This window comes from Vanellus vanellus, assembly GCF_965231255.1.
Source record: "Vanellus vanellus genome assembly, chromosome: 3".
In the NCBI taxonomy this organism is placed as follows: domain Eukaryota; kingdom Metazoa; phylum Chordata; class Aves; order Charadriiformes; family Charadriidae; genus Vanellus; species Vanellus vanellus.
The window spans coordinates 104,075,817-104,095,883 of NC_138907.1; the positions used below are offsets into that span (position 1 = coordinate 104,075,817).

At 37.6% G+C, this 20,067-nt stretch overlaps 1 protein-coding gene across 1 annotated transcript in view; it reads left to right on the forward strand.

Moving 5' to 3' along the window:
• The window catches only part of CSMD1 (CUB and Sushi multiple domains 1), a gene marked incomplete at both ends in the record, with an annotated part of 1,228,645 nt that overhangs the window by 225,206 nt on the left and 983,372 nt on the right, over window positions 1-20,067 (forward strand). Inside the window, one exon of the mRNA XM_082481062.1 lies at window positions 11,977-12,193. Within this exon, the coding sequence (XP_082337188.1) occupies window positions 11,977-12,193 (217 nt within the window). The remainder of the gene's footprint in view (window positions 1-11,976; window positions 12,194-20,067) is intronic.

Consider the following 20,067-nt stretch of genomic DNA (forward strand, 5'->3'; position numbering starts at 1 on the left):
ATTTATTTGAATTCAATTCATTGTTTAAACTGTTATTTCTATAACCTATCTGAATCATGCGCATAGGCTGAATGTGTTTAATTAGCAAACAGATATACTTTATACACTATTTAAAAAATATTATTCTAATCACCTGTACCTTAAAGCAAACATTAATTGCATTTTTGTCACAACTTTACTTGCCGTTATTTACAAATCTAAATAATTGTTTGAGATATGCACAATGGAAAACATAAAACTGAAATGTCGCATTTAGTAGGGGAGAAATAAATCTTGATATTATGTAGATACAGAAAAAGATCTTATTCTTTAGTCATTTACACCAGTATGAACTGGGTGCACCAAATCAGACTGGCAGTGTTTGAAATGGTGTAGATAACGCCAAAGGATTCAGAAAAAAGCTGAATCACACCTACAGTTACTCACACAATTGTGTTTGTTATTGATTCTACAAGGTGCTGCTTAGCTACTCCATTCTGAATATTGCTGTGCATAAATGTCAGATACTGACATCATGACTCAGGCACAGGAGCTGCATCACCCTCCATTCCATCCCATTGCCCCATTAAAATCAGTAATTACTTTAATACTGTGCAAACATATCAGTACGATACAAAACATAAGGTACTAAATTTCCTGTAGTTATGATTATTAGAACACATCATTTCAGTTCCAGTCATGAATGTCTCAGGCAGCTGTACTTTGAATTTGTAACCTCCAGGGAATATGTGTCTGTTGCATCATTCCCACCCTGGTAATGTTAATGAATGTTATAGCTTTTTTTTTTTTTTGTGTGTGTGTAAATTTATTAACATCAAAAGTGCAATGAAATTCATATTTTACACATGCCCGTGTTGTCATTCTACCTATATTTTGATTCTGTTTAGCTTTGCTAATACTGTAATATTGTTTGCTGTGTTACATTGTTGATTTTTCATAGGAGAATTCTTCTTTCTTATATGTGCATTGAATAAGATGGTAGTGCCCATATTCTGATTTATATAAAATACAAAACTAAATAAGAAGCAAAATTATGTGTATGGAAATAATATACTTGTCAAGAGAAATCTTTCACGATTTCTTGCAGTGGGTCCATAAAATAAGGGGTTTTTTTAATGTGAAAGCTAAAATTCCTCCTGCAAAATGCCTTTGTATTAATACGGAGATTGTTTTAACACTAAAATCTAATGTAATGTCATCTGATCTTTCTAAATTCAATTCTAAAAATAACTCTTCCATCTTTGATAATGAAACTTCTCTAATGACTTCTAAAGAATTTATTGCTACTCATTCTCTTTCCTCAAGTTATAACTTAGCAATGCAATTTGGAAGGTAGTATTTTTCCTTCTCAGTTGATGCAAGTTGACTCTGTATGGTTAATTAAAGCACGCTGAACTAAAGAGTTCTGTTTTAAATGTAAAGAAAGCATGAGTTAAGGTAGCAGAGGTTAAAAAAATTGAAACCTTTTCTGAACTGATTCTGTGGTCACACACAGACAAAAAGTGCTGGAAAGCCTGCTGGATAACAGAAGTGATGCACAAAGTAGTAACTGTCAAGGAAGAAAAGGTAGTTAAAGTAGGCGATGCTCATGGAGCAGTTATAATGAGACAAATGGATTTTTCCCAGTTTTCAGAACTGGACTTTTTGACAATATGCTCTTTTAGTAGCAATATAAAACCAAACAGCTTGAACTGTGTTACAGTCCTCAGCCTCGTGATGTAGGCATCCAGTGACAAAGATGGTAATAAAAAAGCCTGCTGTAAGATCCTGATATGTGAGCAAGGCTGTCAGTGAAGTGGTCTGGGAGAGTGGCATCAATAAAAAATGAAAGTCAAAGTGACAATACTGAAGAGATCAGATTTGGTACAGACAGTTATCCTGTATGTCGCAGGAGTCTGGCAGAAGGGAAATAAAGAAGTCCTTAGAGTAGCTTGCCTATAGTTGAGTTGCTCTTATTCCAGTGAAGCTCAGAAGAGAATTTGGATTATTGTCTCAGTATTTAACAAACAATGATATCAGCACTTTCCTTTTATTTACCTGAGCTGTACCATACTCTCTCATTCTACTAGTTGTTGCTAAGCAACTGTAACAGTAACAGTGATGTTTACCTAAAGCCTCAATTTATTTTTCTTTATTTTAGAAAAGTAAACAAATAAAATCCACCCTGTCCTCAGTGATCTCCATCTGCAGAATGAGTTTGCATCTATGGAGAACAGTCTTGTTTTAAAGGGCACTAAAACTGTCTTTAGCTCAGTATTTTACAATATAGGATCTTACCCTCTGCAAAAGAACTTTTTTTCAACATCTCCTACGTATTTCAAATCTGGTACACAAGTTGCATTCTTTTCCTCTCTTTTTAAAGCATTTTCTTTCTTTCATTTTAATGAATCTTAAAAATAATTGGATTAAATACAAAGGAAGAACAAAGAGAATTTGGAGAACTTTGCTTTATTGGGCTAAAATCATTACTTTTGAATGAAGGGGAATAAAACAACTTCATATAATCTAGTTGCTTTTAACTAAGAACTTACTGTTTTGTCAGAAGGAAGGACTGTCAAGCTGTAGCCTTGAGAGAGCAATTACGGTGGTGTTTTTTTTTTTTGTCTCTACTAGCCAGTGGCACTGAATTGATAGTGCTGTAGGCTGGATTTTAAAAAAAGCATTAAAAGCTTTTTTAAAAAAAATGTTTTCCTGCAGAGAAACATATTTTTCCTGCATTTTATTTCCCCATTAACTTGTGTGAATACTGATTTATTGGTCTTTTTGGACATTCCAGTATGGAAAAGGGAACATGAAATATCTTTTTCTCAATTTGTAATGGCAACGTAATCTGGCTGATGTATAATACACGTTTCAGCATTGAAAACTTCATTAAAATAAAGAAAAAACTTCCACACACCAGCAATTAAGATGTTTTGCTCTGGTACACAGCAAAGCTACCATTATGGCAGGATTTGTTTTGGAACTTCTTGCTGAATAGTAATATTAATCTTTAACCGTCAGGATGATTTAAGTTCACTTGGGTGTTGGATAAAGGCTAAATACATAGGAAATTGCGCACAAAGCTATTGCCTGACTCTCAAAGTAGTAATCTGAGACTAAAAATTTTACACTAGCTTTTCTGTTTCATCAACACAATCAATGAATATATATCCTGCGGCTAGAAGTAAGCTCTGAATTTAAAATGTTTCATAGACTGATGAAGTTGCAGTCACTTTGCGAATGTCTGCATCAGAATTTAAGGTTATTACATGCATTCTAGTATTTACCAACCATTCATCTCATGTGAGATGGACCTAGTGAAGGTTCTAGAGTGGTAACAGACAAAAATTGCAGGGTTTGAATGGATCTGTATTTAAAGGAAATCAATCTAAATTTTGCAATTTAGCTGCCATTTTTTCTCTGTTTTTAGCTTTAGCTGTCAAGCTACAGAATATTTAACGATTCAGAGGCAATTGATTGTGTTGGGAAGGGTTGAATCTGACAGCTGACAGAGGTGAGGCTGCCCCATCTCCGTGGCCCAGACGCAGGCAGTGTGGCTAAGCTGGCCACACAGGTTAAAACAGAGGTGGACACACTCAGCGCTCGTATGAACTCAGGCGGCACCAATGGCTTCATCCAGTTTCCCATCTCTGGCTGAGCAGGATGGAGATCCATCCATACACACACACACAGAGCTGACCAGGACTCCCCTGGTCCCCAGTAGTCACTCACCTGTGTTCTCATCTTTGGAGGAACCCCCGTGGGGGCACAGCCAGAGAGGCCACTATTTACACGCAACCAGCTCTGTTTGACCCCTCACCCCTCTGTTTTCCCACAGTTGTTCCTCCCCAAATCACCTAAATCCATCCCCTTCCCCTCTCTGGTTCCTCCCCTAACCATCCCATAATAAATCTTGTGCCATCCCAAAATGGTCTTCCCCAGCATCCCATAATGTCTCACACCTCAGGCAGCAACCTCACCATTCTTTAAGTGGATCTGGACCTGCTCCTCTTGGCCCAACATGGTGGGTGTCATATCTGGGCACTGGGGCTGAGGCTTTCTTGGGACAGCCCTGGGAGACTTTGGACAAGGGCCTCCCTTCCTCTGAGTCCTTCCTTCAGGTTTCCACCTGCCCTGGGACCCTGTGCTCCTCCTGGTGCGTTGAGATGGGCCTGCCATGGGCTGATGGCTCCTGGCATGGGCCTGGGAGGAGCTGGGGCAGGGTGGTGCTCGGGCTTCCCCATCTGCCATTGACTTTTTGTGCTCCTTTCACAGAATCACAGAATCTCCTAGATTGGAAAAGACCTGTAAGATCGTTTTATCATATAAATTAACAGATCGTTATTAATTATTTCAGATCAAATAAGTTTAAAACAATTTCTCACTACTGCTCTTTAAATGAACTACTTTTTCCAGGTCTTGCAAAAACGTAACATCATAGGTAAATTGATACTGTTCTCATTTCATGTTGGGCTGGGACTGTCTTGAATATATTTAAATATCTGTAGTACCGAAGCTTTGTGGCACCAGTTCTCCCTGACGTTGCAAGGCGATGGTGGGCACAGCAAGCAGACACTGGCGAGGCACAGGCGGCCGCTTCCTGACATCTTTGTGCCGTCGCTGCCGGCCAGGGCGTACTTCAGTTTTGCCAGCAAAGACTGTGGCTTGCAGCTGTGAATAAATCTTCAGTGACGCCTAAATTAAAAAGAACTTGGTACTTTCTGATTTGGTTAATTCCTTGGAAAGTGCCTTTTAATGGTGTTGTGAGGTTTACTTAATAATTGATCTTTAAAGGACTCTTTGAAGTAGCCAAACGCTGTTTAAAACAGTCCTAAGAAAATGGTGCCTTTGCCTCTCTGGCCATTTGACATTTCTGTTCTTGATTAAAAATTAATTTAGGAAATAACAATTTTATTGGGTAGTAGCATTGTCATAATATAGCTTCGGGATATACTAGTGAGAAGAAGCGATACGGGCCTGGTGCGGAGCACAGCCAGTCGGCGGCAGGGGCTGGCGTGGGCCTGCAGGCCTCGGCGGAGGCGGGAAGCACTGGGAGCTTACAGGGGACATCTACGAAGGTAGCATATTACAGTGCAAAAGAAAAGAAAAAGGGTTGGTCACAACTAGGTGTGCAACCACCTGTTTATGCCTTGCGGCTGTCTGCTGCTCCACCATCTCAACTGATGGCAGCAACAATTCAAATCTGTAGCTACCTGTTGTAGTTCAAGAGGAAATCTTTTCTGTTCTACATATCTCTAACGCATCTTTGCACTATCAGGAAGATTTGGTTTTAACCTTTATTGTTAAGTCATATTTGCAAAACTGTTGCTGTCATGAGCTTTGCCGCTCAAAGTCATTTAAGTTGGGGCTAATACTGCAATATCAAAGTTCTTGCAAGTGTGCATGTACATGAGTTAGAGGAGTCATCACAAAAGTGAGGTGCTCTGGGGACCTGAGAGATGCGCGTTTGAATTTTCTGTGCAGCAGAGAGAATTTAAAATCTGTGAGGGCTCTAACCATCAGCTTTTATAATTAAGGCCTCACAAATAAGGATAGAAGAGAGATGATGGAGTCAGGGATTTATCCTATTATATATGCAAAGAAAGTGATTAATGCTGTTTTGTGCAGACTTACAGAGGCAGCTAATGCCAAGGCAAGGTAGGTGAAGGCATGTGTTTCAGCAAGATCCCAGTAAGATTTAGGGGCTACTGGGCCCTCTCTGAAGGCTTTCCTGGAAATAAAATCATCAGTGTCCAAGAGCATTGCAGGCCAACATTGTAAAACTGAAAATTATTCTTCTTTTGAACACAGCTGGAGCAAGTAGCCTGCAAGACAGCCTTGCTGGGCCAATAGATACTCAGAATATACAGGGAAGATTAAAGAACACAGCAAAACTTATATATGCTTTGTTATTCCCATGCCTGAACTGTTCTTTGTGGAGAATTGCATCTGTTTAAAGCTGAAAAACTGATAGGACAGGTTATGGAACAAACAGACAAAATAAACAGTAATGTCACAAGCACCATGTGTTAGATAGAGTTTAAAAGACAGTCAAGGAAAAAAATTGCTGTGCTGCTAATATAGTCTCTAGCTTCAGTTCACCTGAGATGCCCGTATTTAAAAGGGATTGAGGGTAGTTAAGGAACTAAAAGCTGGAACACCTGAAACTTGTGTTAGGAAACTATATTAAAGAAGAGAATTGATTGACAAAATGATATATATGATATATTGAAGAAGAATCAAGGTTTTATTTTAAAGCTATATGCTTTTCAAGCCTATTGGAGTTCTCTGAACAAGTCGGCCTGAATATGGATAAAGGTGATCAGAATTTCCAAAAGACATTTGCAATGTCTTTGAAAGGCTCCCCAGTAAAGACTGTAAAGGAAGCAAATCAGGCAAGAAATCTGTACGTTGCTAAAAGTTGTGCCTCAAAGATAGGAGAAAATGGCTTTTTTTTTACAATGGAAGGAGTCACTGTGGCATTGCAGAGAGGTCTGTGCTGGTATCTGTGTTGTTCAGCACGCTCATAAATGATCTGCAAAAGGGGGTAAACCATGAAGTAACCATGATGATAGGAATTTATTAGTTAATGAAAACAAGGACCAATTGTGAAGAATTCCAAAAAAAGGCCTTCTGTGACCAAGTACAGGGATGTTGAAGGAGTTGTTGAAATTCAGAGTACATGAATGTGATGTGATGCACATAGTTACAAACTATTGGAAACCTAGAGAGGAAAAAAACACAATAAATTCTAATTTTCCATGGAAAATGACAGGCTCTAACCTCACTGTAATTCTGGAGGAAAGGAATCTTGGTTATAATACATAGTCCTGTAAAAATGTCAAAGTAATGCTTACCTTAGCGAAAGAAGAGATCAAATTAGTAGCAGAATAGAAAAGGGATTAAAAAGATCACTGTGTAAATGATGTGTATACATTTTGTATACAAGAACTTCTGGTATCCCTATCTCATGAATTGTATAACAAAGCTGCAAAAGGTTCAGAGAAAGGTGATAAAATGGCTTTAATACAAAGAACAGCTGTATAAAGTAGAACTTTTGAACTTGGAAAAAAAAAGGGAGCTGGGACATGATAAAGGTCAATAAGATGGTGAGTGGCATAGAAAGCATTAATAAGAATCATCTGTATGTTCACTTTTCATACAGAACCTTAGTGGGGCATCAAATGAACCTAACAGATGGTAGCTGCTGAACAAACATGCAGAAGGGTTTTTCATGTTTTAGGATTCCCTCTACAATACGTTAAAGATCTAGAAGTTAGTATAGACTTGGAGGATGACTGGATGAGTTCATGGAAAAGAAATCTATGAAGGGCTGTTAAAAAGAAAGATGAGACTACTGGAATGTGTGCCTTTTAAGAAATCCCTGAGATGCAGATCTTGAAGGGGAGGGGAGTTTTCTGGCTAAGTCCTTCCTAGGTACATCCTTTGGGTTTCTGTTGGAGAAAAGATACCGAGCTGAATAAGCCTTTGATCCAGCTGAGCACAGCTGTTCTTATTTACTTGCTAATTAAACTTGCTAATAAAACTGTAACTCATTTTAGAATCTACTTTAAAGAATGAGGGAACTACAACCTTGCTAGACATCTCTTCTCAGCCTCACTACTAGGTGCTGCGTTCCTCTAGCTGCAAAATGGAAGATGCTACTCGCAGTCACAACAAGAATAAATGTGACTTTATTTTCATTATCATGATTGTTCAAAATATCTTCAACGTCACTGAATTTGCTATAGTTAGTTTTGGTGCATTTTATAGTTTGCTTGTTCAAAATACATATTTCTTGCAAAAATTGCTTTCTATATAAATATGTATATGTATGTGTATATATATACACATCTGTATATATGTATAAATACACCAGTCTGCCACAGAATACCTTCTGAAGTACAAGAAGAGGAGTAGTTGTCCTTTTGCTTGGTTCTTGTAGAAGCATTTGAAACTTGAAAAATTAATGAATCTGTGCTTTGCTAATTCAAATTATTAGATACTGGTAAACGGGGGTGGGGGGGTGGGGGGGATTGGGATGATAAACATAGTAATGATAAATATAAAGGCCAAGGAAAATAAAAGTCCAATTTTCAGAAAATAATTTCATGGAATCATAGAATACCAGGTTGGAAGGGACCTCACTGTCCAATCTTTCTTGGCAAAAGCATGGTCTAGGCAAGATGGCCCAGCACCCTGTCCAGCTGAATCTTAAAAGTGTCCGGTGATGGGGAATTCACTTCTCCAAGGAGATTATTCCAATGGCTGATTGTTCTCATTGTGAAAATAATTTCTCTTGTGTCTAATCTGGATCTCCCCAGGAGCAGCTTTTACCCATTACCCCTCATCTTTTCCATGTGACTCCTTGTAAAGGGGGAGTCTCCATCTTCTTTGTAGCCACCCCTTAAATACTGGAACATGGTGATAAGGTCTCCCCTAAGCCTTCTTTTCTCAAGGCTGAGTTTTGTAGGTTTGTATTTTGTGAGGTTTATTCAAAATCTTCTGGAAAAGCAGTACTTAAATTCTACTGATTCTTAGTGATTCTACCACCCATTTGACCTCAGTGTTTAAGAGAAAATTGCAGTGTTTTAAGTTTTCTTGCTGAGCACTCACTTTGGGGTCGCAACTGAGAAATGTAGCCTGAGGAGGTGCAAATAGGGCTGGTACAGGGTACACGAAGAACCTTTCTAAGATAAAGTAAGGCTGAAATCAATGTAAATGGTTTTCACCTACAAGCCAAGAGCATCAGTTTTCTTAAATTACACTTCTTATATCATAAAGTTAAAATAGCTGCCCTGAAATATCTTCTACAGACAACATATGACAAAAAATTAATGCTAACAGCGTATTTTATATTCATATAAACAACGATGTGGTGTCATACTAATAAAATTTTGGCAGTCTAATACACCTTTAATATTAAAATAATTCAGTGTACTGATATTGTACTCAATCAATGACTGCACGTTTTTTGAAAAATGGCAACATTTAGTTTTTTATTTGACACAAGGGCCAGAGCTAAAGTGAATTGTATGGGTAGATATTCATTTAGGGTGTATTCAGCGGTATTCAGCCTATATTCTCTTCTGTGCTTACATTTAGCGCAGCAGAACTACTCTGCTGATATTAATTTTCTTTTAATATAGTCGTGTCGGGTTGTTCAGTTTATTTATTTGTTCTTATTTGTTTCTGAATTCCCTGGACTTTGTTTACACTTTCTGCTATTAAGGCACCCATAAGAAACAACGTATTCTTAATTAATCTCATTGGTGTCCTCTTACTGGTCTGTGGTGTCTCTGCAGTCAGAAACTGCATTTTTTTGTGGGATATTGCATTGCCAACTCCTATCTAATTTGCTGTCGCCTGTCACCCGTAAGCCCCTTCATTCCTGCTCTCCAAGTATATCCTCCTACTGATCTCTCTTAACTGATTTGATGCTGAGTTTACTCCTTGGCAGAGGTGTAACATTTGACAGTTCTGAAGGTTTTAGACTTACATATATTGACAAAATAGATATTATTCAGATAGCAGCTGATCCTTTTTCCCCAATATTGCTCCATTAACATATGTCATGCCTTAACTGGGCAGGGACAGACCTAGAGGGATGTCGGTTTTCTGGGCCTGCACAGCTCTTAAAGTCTCTTTGAGTATTACTTAGTTCAGAAGAGAGATCCTCTTTGCAATTGTCAGTGTGCAGCAATGAGATTGCTAGGAGTTAACCACGTATTAAATTTCTTCTAGGATTCTTATTGGGGTTTTTACTGAACACTAAGTAAAAACGTATGTATTTATATATATGCATATAAAATTAAGAGCAAACCTAAAAAGCATTTAGTAATCATTTTCAATAGGCAGCGCGTTTATGAATAGTTTCAGAACTGGAGGTATATATATATGTAGGAGGTCGAAAGTAAACCGGAGAAAGAAAGGGCTGTAGATGGTAAGAAATGCTTAAGTTAAACAGGGGTGAAGCGTTGGCTGCCTTGTTTATCGTTAAAGTTTATTTTTCAAGAGAATAATGAACAAAAACTTGAATCTACAGTAAGGAGTGCAAAACACCTTTTGGAATAAAACTGGAAGCAATCACTGACAGTTGCAAAAACTTCTGCTAATAGGTAGCAAGTGCCTCTGTAAGGAGACTGCTGATCTGTGGCCATTTTGGGAGCAGGAGGGCTGGCTCACTTACTACCCCAGCAACAGCCAGTTTTACCTTAAGCCAGCTCTAGGGTTTTCCTAAGTGATTGGGGAGGTAATTTGTTTGTCTCCCTGGAAGTCAGAAATGTAGTTAACATACTGTATTTACTTACGGTGTATTACGTTCTTTATACACCAGAATTACAAATTTCTGCTCCTAAAAGATGGTTCTGTGTTTGATAGGTTTTAGACAAATTGTGAACTTGCACTTGACAGTTTTCCTCTTTCAAAGCGGCCCTTTCACACCGAGTGGTAGGAAAGCTGCCGTGCAGCACAGCTTGCCAGGGGTGCTTGGTTTACACAAACCAGTTTCTGGATGTTGGTAACACGAAGTAGCTCATTAGAGTATTAGTGTGGTGGGCTGCCACTATAATTTTCATTTTCTGTCTTCAGACATTATTTCTGTAGTAATTAAATTATTTTAAATTGCTTGTGACATTTGTATGACATTTCCCTTGTGGTTGTAGGAAGAGGAGTACAATGCAAAGTGTCTGCAAGAATGCTGACAAGTTCCAGTCAACAGTCTATAGCTGAAACTTTCACTCTAAGTTCATGGTGTTAATAGGTTCCTTCTTCAGGAATTTTTAATAGTACCAATGTGAATCAACTGGTAGATAGATATACAAGAGAAGATTTTTACTTTAAAGGCCTCCTGAATCCCCATAGCCTTTTTATCTATTCATTAGATTTTTGTTATATTTCAAATTTAGTAGAAAATTATTACTTATTAGTTCTTTAGTTTTAGCAGCAAATCCCTTTTATTAAATCCATTTTATTAAGATTTAGAAACCTCCCACAAGCATTTGACGGCACTGCTCTGTAAGATTCAGTCTCAGAGACCTACTGCTGGGAAGTTAAAAATAAAATTGCTGCCTGAAATACTTTTCTGGTTTAGGTATAACAATAAAATGCTGGGATTATACTTGTTCTGAAGTGCTTAAAATGCATGTAATAATCCAAGCATTACAGTGCACAGAATGTCCTTAAACTTTTCTCTGTTCAAATATTTCATTAACGCTTCTCTCCAGCTCTGAGCCAGTGCAACTATTGTGTGTGGGATTAACAAAATCAAGTAGGAAATTAGCAAGAGTGTGCACTGTAAGTCAAGGTTTCTTGCTGAGGACTTCCCATTAATGAGCTACTATACCCTCACAAGGTCTGCAGGATGCACAAACCAGACACAAGTGCCTGCTCAGTAAACCGTGTTATTTTTTAAGAATCTTTAAAAAAAATTAACACTTTCCTGATTGAAATACACATTGCACTAAAAACATTATACCACGTAAATTTTGCTCTGTTTTCGAAGTATAAAAATCTTAATGCTGCTTGCAACAGAATGTGTAATAAATATGTGTCTACATTTTGCTCTCTGGGTTGAAAGTATGTTTCAGAACAGCAGAAACTCTAATACTTTAGTATTTTTATATAAATACTTTGTAAATGGCATTCACCAAAAAGCCCTGAACACTCTCTGGCATTAAAACTGTCAGTCTGTTGAATTTATGGCATCGAGGCTAATGATTAAATTACACATTTGGATGAATAAATCATACATTGTTAATACTACATAACCTCAAATAATGATTCATTGCATAAAAAGATGGTAGGTGTCTCAGAAAATCCAGCGATGGGGGTTTTGAATCCAGAGGGAAGAATGGTGTAAATGCAATTTTATGTGGTGTTAGTAATCTAGAAAAATATTATAAAATTAAGTTTACATATAGTTACTTATGTAAGAATATATACCGGGGGAGGGAAAAACCACCCAAAACCATATTTTCCTTTCTTCTTTTTCAGGTCAGAACTGTGGAGGCTTAGTACAGGGACCAAACGGTACTATAGAAAGCCCTGGATTTCCTCATGGTTATCCAAATTATGCGAACTGCACGTGGATCATTATCACAGGAGAACGTAACAGGATACAATTGTCATTTCATACTTTTGCGCTCGAGGAAGATTTTGATATTTTGTCAATTTATGATGGACAGCCACAACAAGGCAATTTAAAAGTGAGGTAAGGTACATTTTTTTCTTTCTTCATTTCTTTCTGTGTCTCTCTCTCTCGCTCTGTCTTTACCTCTCTCTCTTTACCTCTGTCTTTCTCTCTTGAACAGACGTTCTGATGATATATTACAACTACATTGGGTTTCCTTAGTTCTTCCCCAGCCAAGGGGGTAGCAGTGCCCCAAGGTCTCACAGCAAAACACATTAATCCAAGTTTCAGATCTTTATGGCCCTAGCTTCTGTACCAGTAGCATCAATTGTACTTAAAATTTGTACAGTTCAAGGTTGGTTTTGGTAAAGGCCCTGAGCACAGGAGTATCCCACATTGCGGTATCTTATTTTTATTTGTCTGTCCCCCAGTGGAATCAAGATTTGGCCAAGGGACCCTTTCCTGAAGGCACCTGTCCCTAGTTTTTGAAAGAACTCTCACTGAGATAATGCTTTACTTTTCTACCATGCCTCCAATATTTGAATCAGAGGATGGGTATGCTGCTTGTGTTAACAGTGTCCCAGGGTCTCTCACCGAATGTGGCATGGAAGAAGTGGTGGGTGATACAGTAGTTTGTGAAAGGCACAGTCTCATTAGTGAGTGTTAGGTAACCTCTGTAAAATGCCTGCAGGATTAAATCCCTCAGGTCACCATTGCCTGCCTAGCAGATGTGTTTAGCTGTAATTTTTTTTACGTTTTCTTCTCCATCTCTAAATAAACACAATTATTAAGCAATTAGGGACCTTCAGAGGTCAGAAACTGGGATGTCTTATATATTCAAATACCACTGAGGTTACAAAGAGGCTTTATGGGTTTTGATCTTGAAGCTTTTCACAACTTCAGATTTTGGTGCATTAATTTCATTGGTGTCTTGTTTTGGGTTCCTTGGTCATTTGCTGTGTCTGGACTGTAGAGCTGGAAAGCTAGCATTGCTTTCAATGCTGCTCTGTCATTTTCTGTTCAGGCATGAGATTTATGAAGTACTGTAAAACACTGCTGTCTGCTCTGTTGTCTGATTACCCTTTTATATGCTGCTGATTTATATTATACTGCTAAAACAAATGTGGGAACATCACCAATTTGTTCCGCGTTTTAGTGGGTATCATCATGTATTTTTGACAAGAACAATGTTCTGATTGATTGTTGACTCAGTTCAAAAAGTTTTGAAAACTGTGGAAGGTAGTACACAGCTACTGATGCTTGAGTTGCACAGTGTATGTGCTTCATTTACTGTACTTAATTGGCCTTTAGTACTTGTATTACCTTTCAACAAGGATTAGTATTTCTTTTTCAGTCAAATGCTTTTATTTTCAATAGTTAACATGCCTGCTTGATTTGAACTAATCGGTTAGTAGAAAATTGTTTCAAGGAAGAGCACCAACTGGTGATCTGCGGGTATAAGCGTAGAAGATGATAGAAATTCTTAAGTATGATCTTGATCCCACCGAAGTCATTGGTAATTGCCACGGATTGCAGTAAAAGAAGGATTTCATTTCCAACTTCCAACAGTGAAGCAGATTTTTTTTTCTTTCCTTCTATTTGACAATCATAAAGTTACCTTCATAAATGGGATTATAGGGAAAAAAAAAAAGCATTAGTTGGCTTTGCAGCATGCAGAGGTTAATAAAGCAGAATTTGAATGACAGGTTTCTATTGACATATCTCATACCCTGTGACATACCCTTTGTTGCACAAAGCACATTCACAGGTGTAACCCTCTACAATCACACATTTCAAGACAATTCCCTCAGCAGATATTGGAAAATTATAGTCTTGTTTTTTTAGCTGACAGCATGCAAATGCAAGAGAGCATCTTGGAACTTCTGCTTCAGGGTATGCTTTTTTTATTTCATAGATAAAATCACTCTACTAGATTTTTAGGTAATTATATTTCTTTAGCCATCGTGCAAAATCTGGAGGTTTTCTGTAAAAATAGCTGTGTAACTGTATAGCACTCACAAACTATAATAATTAAGTAATATTCATCCCAGATATTTTATAGTATTTTTCAGCTGCTAAAGCAAAATTGGATAAAAAAAAGTAGTACATTCAACTATTTTACTGTGCTGTCTGAAGGACCCTTTTATATACTAAATGTGCACCATGATACTTTAACTGCATATTGATTGTAAAACCCAAGGAAGTAGAAACATATATAAAATGTATTGAAATGATAAGGGAAAGGAATAAATTGTTTTAAGCTGTTTTTTTAGAAGAAGAAAAGAGAAACAGGGAGTTGCAAGATGTATATGAACTTTGGATAGTGCGTTATTAAAGCATATATTGATTTAAAGGATAAATTACACATGGTAGCCATCATAGGTTATTGTAAGATATGTTATGAGGAGGTTGAGATGTAAGATAGAAGCAAGAAGGACAACGTAAACAAAAGATAAGAAACTAAAAAGTGCTATTTTATATCATCTTATTTTTCTAGATACAACCCAACTAGCATTCTGTCATTCTGCATAATTACTGAGATCAGCAGTTCAAAATTATCCTTAAAAAGATTGCTACAGCTGCTTTATTTTTATCACTGTAAAGTTCATAGAACACAGAGCAGGTTTTTATATATGTGTGTGTATATATATATCAAAGAGGAAAAGTGAAATTTTAAGTTTAATGCCACCTGTTATGATAATGCTTTGTAGGGTACTGTAGTCTGAATTATAATAATAAACATAAATTTAGATATTTAATTTTACCCTATATTGTAACCAAAACAGATGTCTCAGTTCTACGGTACTGAAAAAAAAAAATATCATGAAGCTTAAGTATTGCATTATCAGTTGATGGGGAAAGATTTCAAAATACAACCAAATTCTAATTAAGCTGGGAAAAGATAGAAAATATGTTTTTTATTTACATTTTAAATTGTAAAGGAGTTGTCATTTGTTATACGCAGTTAACCATCAGCATGCAGAATTCATATGGATGAAACTGGTTTCTCCACTCTTGTGGAGAAGAGACGCATGTGTGGTATACTGAGACAACAAAGTTATTACTCGGTTGTATTGCTTGTGGATTGTTGCATTCAGTAGTTTAGTGTAGTTCACGTGCTAGCAAATATTTATTTTGACATATTTCTTTGTTGTGTGCATCAGATATAGTAGTAAATGGTAATATTTTTAAATAGAAATGAGAAATGTATCCACGGGACATAGGGAGTAGGGACACATGCCAGTTCTGAAGAGGCTTAGTGTATAGGCAGATGTGAACTGACAATATTGACCTATTGACTTAGGTACTGCCGATTGATACATTACCTGCCACGAGCAAGTCAATTCAAAACAGACATTTCAAGAGTTTATGGATTTCAAAAGTCATTTCATGGCTGGCTGTACTACATACCTACCTTCCACAGCTAAAAAGAGAAAAATGCTTATTTATCCAAACACGTTGAGGAACAGGAAGTTATTGGAAGTGGTCAACATGGATTTACCAAGGGTAAATCATGCTTGACCAATCTGATAGCTTTCTATGATGTTACAACTGGTTGGCTGGAGGAGGGGAGAGTCGTAGATGTCATCTACCTTGACTTTAGCAAGGCTTTTGACACTGTCTCCCATGACATCCTCATTAAGAAGCTGAGGAAGTATGGGCTACATGAGGTGACAGTGAGGTGGACTGAGAGTTGGCTGTGGGACAGAACTCAGAGGGTTGTGATCAGCGGCACAGAGTCTAGTTGGAGGCCTGTAACCAGTGGTGTCCTCCAGGGGTCAATACTTGGTCCAATTTTGTTTAATATATTCATGAATGACCTGGATGAGGGGGCAGAGTGTATCCTCAGCAAGTTTGCTGATGGTACCAAACTGGGTGGGGTGGCTGACACCCCAGAGGGCCGTGCTGCCATCCAGCGTGACCTGGACAGGCTGGAGAGCTGGGCAGAGAAGAATCTAATGAGGTTCAACAAAAACAAGTGCAAGGTCCTGCACCTGGGGAGGAAGAATGCTAGGCACCAGTATAGGTTAGGGGCGGACCTGCTGGGAAGTAGCTCTGAGGAGAAGGATCTGGGGGTCCTAGTAGACAGTAAATTATCCATGAGCCAGCAATGTGCCCTTGTTGCCAAAAAGGCCAATGGAATCCTGGGCTGCATAGGGAAGAGTGTGGCCAGTAGGTCGAAGGAGGTCATTCTCCCCCTCTACTCTGCACTGGTGAGGCCACAACTGGAATACCGTGTCCAGTTTTGGGCTCCCCAGTTCAAGAGGGACAGGGAACTGCTGGAGCGAGTCCAGCGAAGAGCAACTAAGATGATTAAGGGCTTGGAGCATCTCCCTTATGAGGAAAGGCTGAGAGAGCTGGGACTCTTTAGCCTGGGGAAGAGAAGGCTGAGGGGAGACCTTATTATGGCGTACAAGTATCTAAAGGGTGGGTTGAAGGAGGATGGAGCCAGGCTCTTTTCAATGATTCCCAGTGACAGGACGAGGGGCAATGGGCACAAGTTAGAACACAGGAAGTTCCGTTCAAATACACGGAAAATCTTCTTTACAGTGAGGGTGACAGAGCACTGGCACAGGCTGCCCAGGGAGGTTGTGGAGTCCCCTTCTCTGGAGGTTTTCAAGACCCGCCTGGATGCAGTCCTGAGTAATGTGCTCTGGCAATCCTGCTTTGGCAGGGGAGTTGGACTAGATGATCTCTAGAGGTCCCTTCCAACTCTGAAAACTCCGTGATTCCGTGATCTTAGCATAAGTCTTGTTACAGTATGTTTTTCCTACACGCAGTATTCCCAAATAGGGTTTCATAGGTATAGGGAATCACAGAATCACAGAATCATAACAAACCATAACAGGACTGAGTAAATAGAAGTGCCTGTATCAAAACCTCTGTTGCTGAAGAGGTGAGGTGGGGTGTAAGAGTGGTGTTAAGACCTTGAACTGCAAATGTTACAAACATGGTGAACTGAGGCTTTGTATGTGCAATTGCTTTCATCTCAGTTTATGGCCTGGGATTCCACATTTTTTTCTTTGTCAAATACAGGCAAATGCTGTAGTCTCTGTGTTAAAGTGTCTGTTAGTAAAAGTTACTTTTTTAGTATCACACACTCAGTTTACTTAAGAGTTAGTTATGGAAGATCTGTGCAAGATATTCTGAAATGATCTTTTTCCAATGATCAACTCAATCTTTCAGACAATACTGAAAAACTATTAAAAATTAATTCCAAGCAATTTTGTTTTTTTCTTACACAGAAAAGCTGCTAATTAAATTATATACACTGCTGGAGAGATGGAAATGTACAGTCATGAATATTTTTGTTGTGTGTATATGCAACTGTCACTTATTTTGGACATACATGATATATATTGTTTGGAAAGTGATTTTAAAATATCTGCTTGCCTTCATGGTTTCTCAGACCTTTTAAGTATTATTTAGTCTACTGCAGCTTAGGTAATAATACAATAGATGCTGCTTTTTATTATGAGTATTAGTGGAAGTAAACTTTTTTTTTTAACGGAGCAGTACTGCAGATGATGGAAGTTGCTAACAGAGCATGTAATAAAGCTTACCAAAAATTTTCTGACAGGCATATATACAATGAATGTTAAATAGCAAAATGTTCCCTCTGCTTTCTTGAATCATGTAGAAATAATAGGAATTAAATACGAATTCTTCACAGTATTCACTTTTTCCTGCCTGCAGCAGGCAACAAACCATATGTATATTCTGCACTTCATAATCCAAGCATGGAGATAAAAAACATTCAATGAAGTTAAAGATTGGGCTCCTGTTTACTATTAAATCTCTCTCATCTTAACAAACCAAGATTTATCATGTATTCAACACATTTTAAAATTCTATTTTTGGGGTTTGGGTTTTTTTGTTGTAGTTTTTTGTGGGTTTTTTTTGTTTGTTTGTTTATTTGTTTGTTTCTTCAGAAAATGATTTCCACCTTCCTTCTCTCCAGGATCAAGAGAGCAGTGAAGCAGTGAGGGGATGATTGTCTTTTCTACAGAACTGCTGATAGGGCAGCAGTACAGGAATTTAAAAAATCGGTAGACGTGGTGCTTAGGGATGTGGCTTAGTGGTGGTTTCGGCTGTGTTAGGTTGATGGTTGGACTTGATCTTCAAGGTCCCTTCCAACTTATTCTATCATCCTATAAATGAGTATAGCAGTCATCTTTTCTCCAGCTGAAGCTTACCTAGAACATAGCACAAAGTAACAGAAACTGAGACAGTGTTCAAATATGTAAAACAAGTTTAGTGAATAACTGCAGCAGGATATTCTAGTATTTTGTACATCTATTAGAAAAGAAAAACTATTATTGTATGATTATGCAAATTGATTACTGAGTTCCTGCTAGTGGAGATGCCTATCAATGACTCTTCCCCTTTTTATGTTAAATCAAATTTTTCTTGGCTTTTTCACCTATTAAAGTATTAGGAAGAAGGAATCATTTATAGTAGAGGGCTAAAATGTGACTCATTGTATATCACATAGCTATTTTAGGAAAGAAAGGAAACTATGACCTGATCAGCTAAATGCTGACAGATAGTTTCTGCCAACAGCAAAAAGGGCATGCAATGGAAGGAAAGATAATTTATGTGTGCAATACTGGCAGGTTCAAGCTCATATATGGCAATTTTTTTCACATATGGGTAAAAGACAAAAATCCTATTCCCTACATTTTATCTTTCCAATTCAAAATCTTAAGCTTGCTAATTTTGTTGTCAAGCCTATATACTAAGAAGATTTAATTAAAAATTTATTAAACATAAAGTCAAATAAGGTGTCTGCTTACTAACAGCAAGCTGCTGCACCAAGAATTATAGGCCATATTCATTACATTTTTTAGGCTGATACTAAATGATAGTTCCAAAAACCATGTAGTATTGTTTGAACTCCCACCTAAGAAAATCCATTTCACATGTAAGACGCTATTATTTCTCAGAAAAAAAAAAAAAAGATTAGATTCATGTAACAAGTCAAAGCAATGCATGAATTTATACTTAAAAATTCTGCATCAGTTACTTAAAGTTTTTATAATGTATTTGTTTAAGTCAGCACGTTTTTCTTTAAAAAATGAATGTGACACACCATAATGAAAATGTAGCTGTGCTCATTTTCTTTGTCCTCTGTGGAGGCAGATCTCTTTTTTTCATCTGAAACTGGCCATAGTACATCTTCAGAGAATTTACAGGTGTTGCTTCTTTGCCTCTTCCTTACTTTTTAGACTGGACCTGTATAAGTGACAGCAGTGATTTGGTGCATGTTTGTAGTATTTCACCATTAAAAGTATCACTAGTAAGGGACTCAGAAGGGGAGAGTTGGCATGTGGCTCCATAAAATGTTAATTTCTATAGTTTTAGAAACTTTAGCTTGTGTTAGGTAATCATAGCTATACAACCAATTTTGAGTTAAGGGGTTAATAAAAAAATTGGTATATAGACACCTTTCTAAAAAAGTAGAGGAGCATTACTCAGTATTTAAAGATACCTCATAGCAGCCTGCTGAGAAAAATAGGTTATTCTTTATGAATAGCTTCTACCTGTTTCATGTGACAATGTTTCAGAGTATATCTTTGATTTCAGAGGTTAACATTTGCCTCCGATGTTATGTTATTGCATATTGATATATTAAAAATAATTAATTATTGACCTTGAAAGGATCATGGCCATACTAAGCCAAACACCCATACATTCCTTGATTACTTATTTTACAAAACAGAATACCTTGGGTATCCATTATCCATGATTTTAGCTACAAAATCACAGAAAATTGCAAGCTGTGTGGGTATGGAGGTACAGGTACCTGAATTTTGAAGAGGTTATTTTATATCTTTGCTTTACCTGAAATCTCAGAATAAGGTTTAAATGTTACTTCAGTACTGGCCAAGTACAAGAAAATTATCTTCATTGGTATGATGTCTGCTTGAGGGAACTCACATGGTCTACAATGT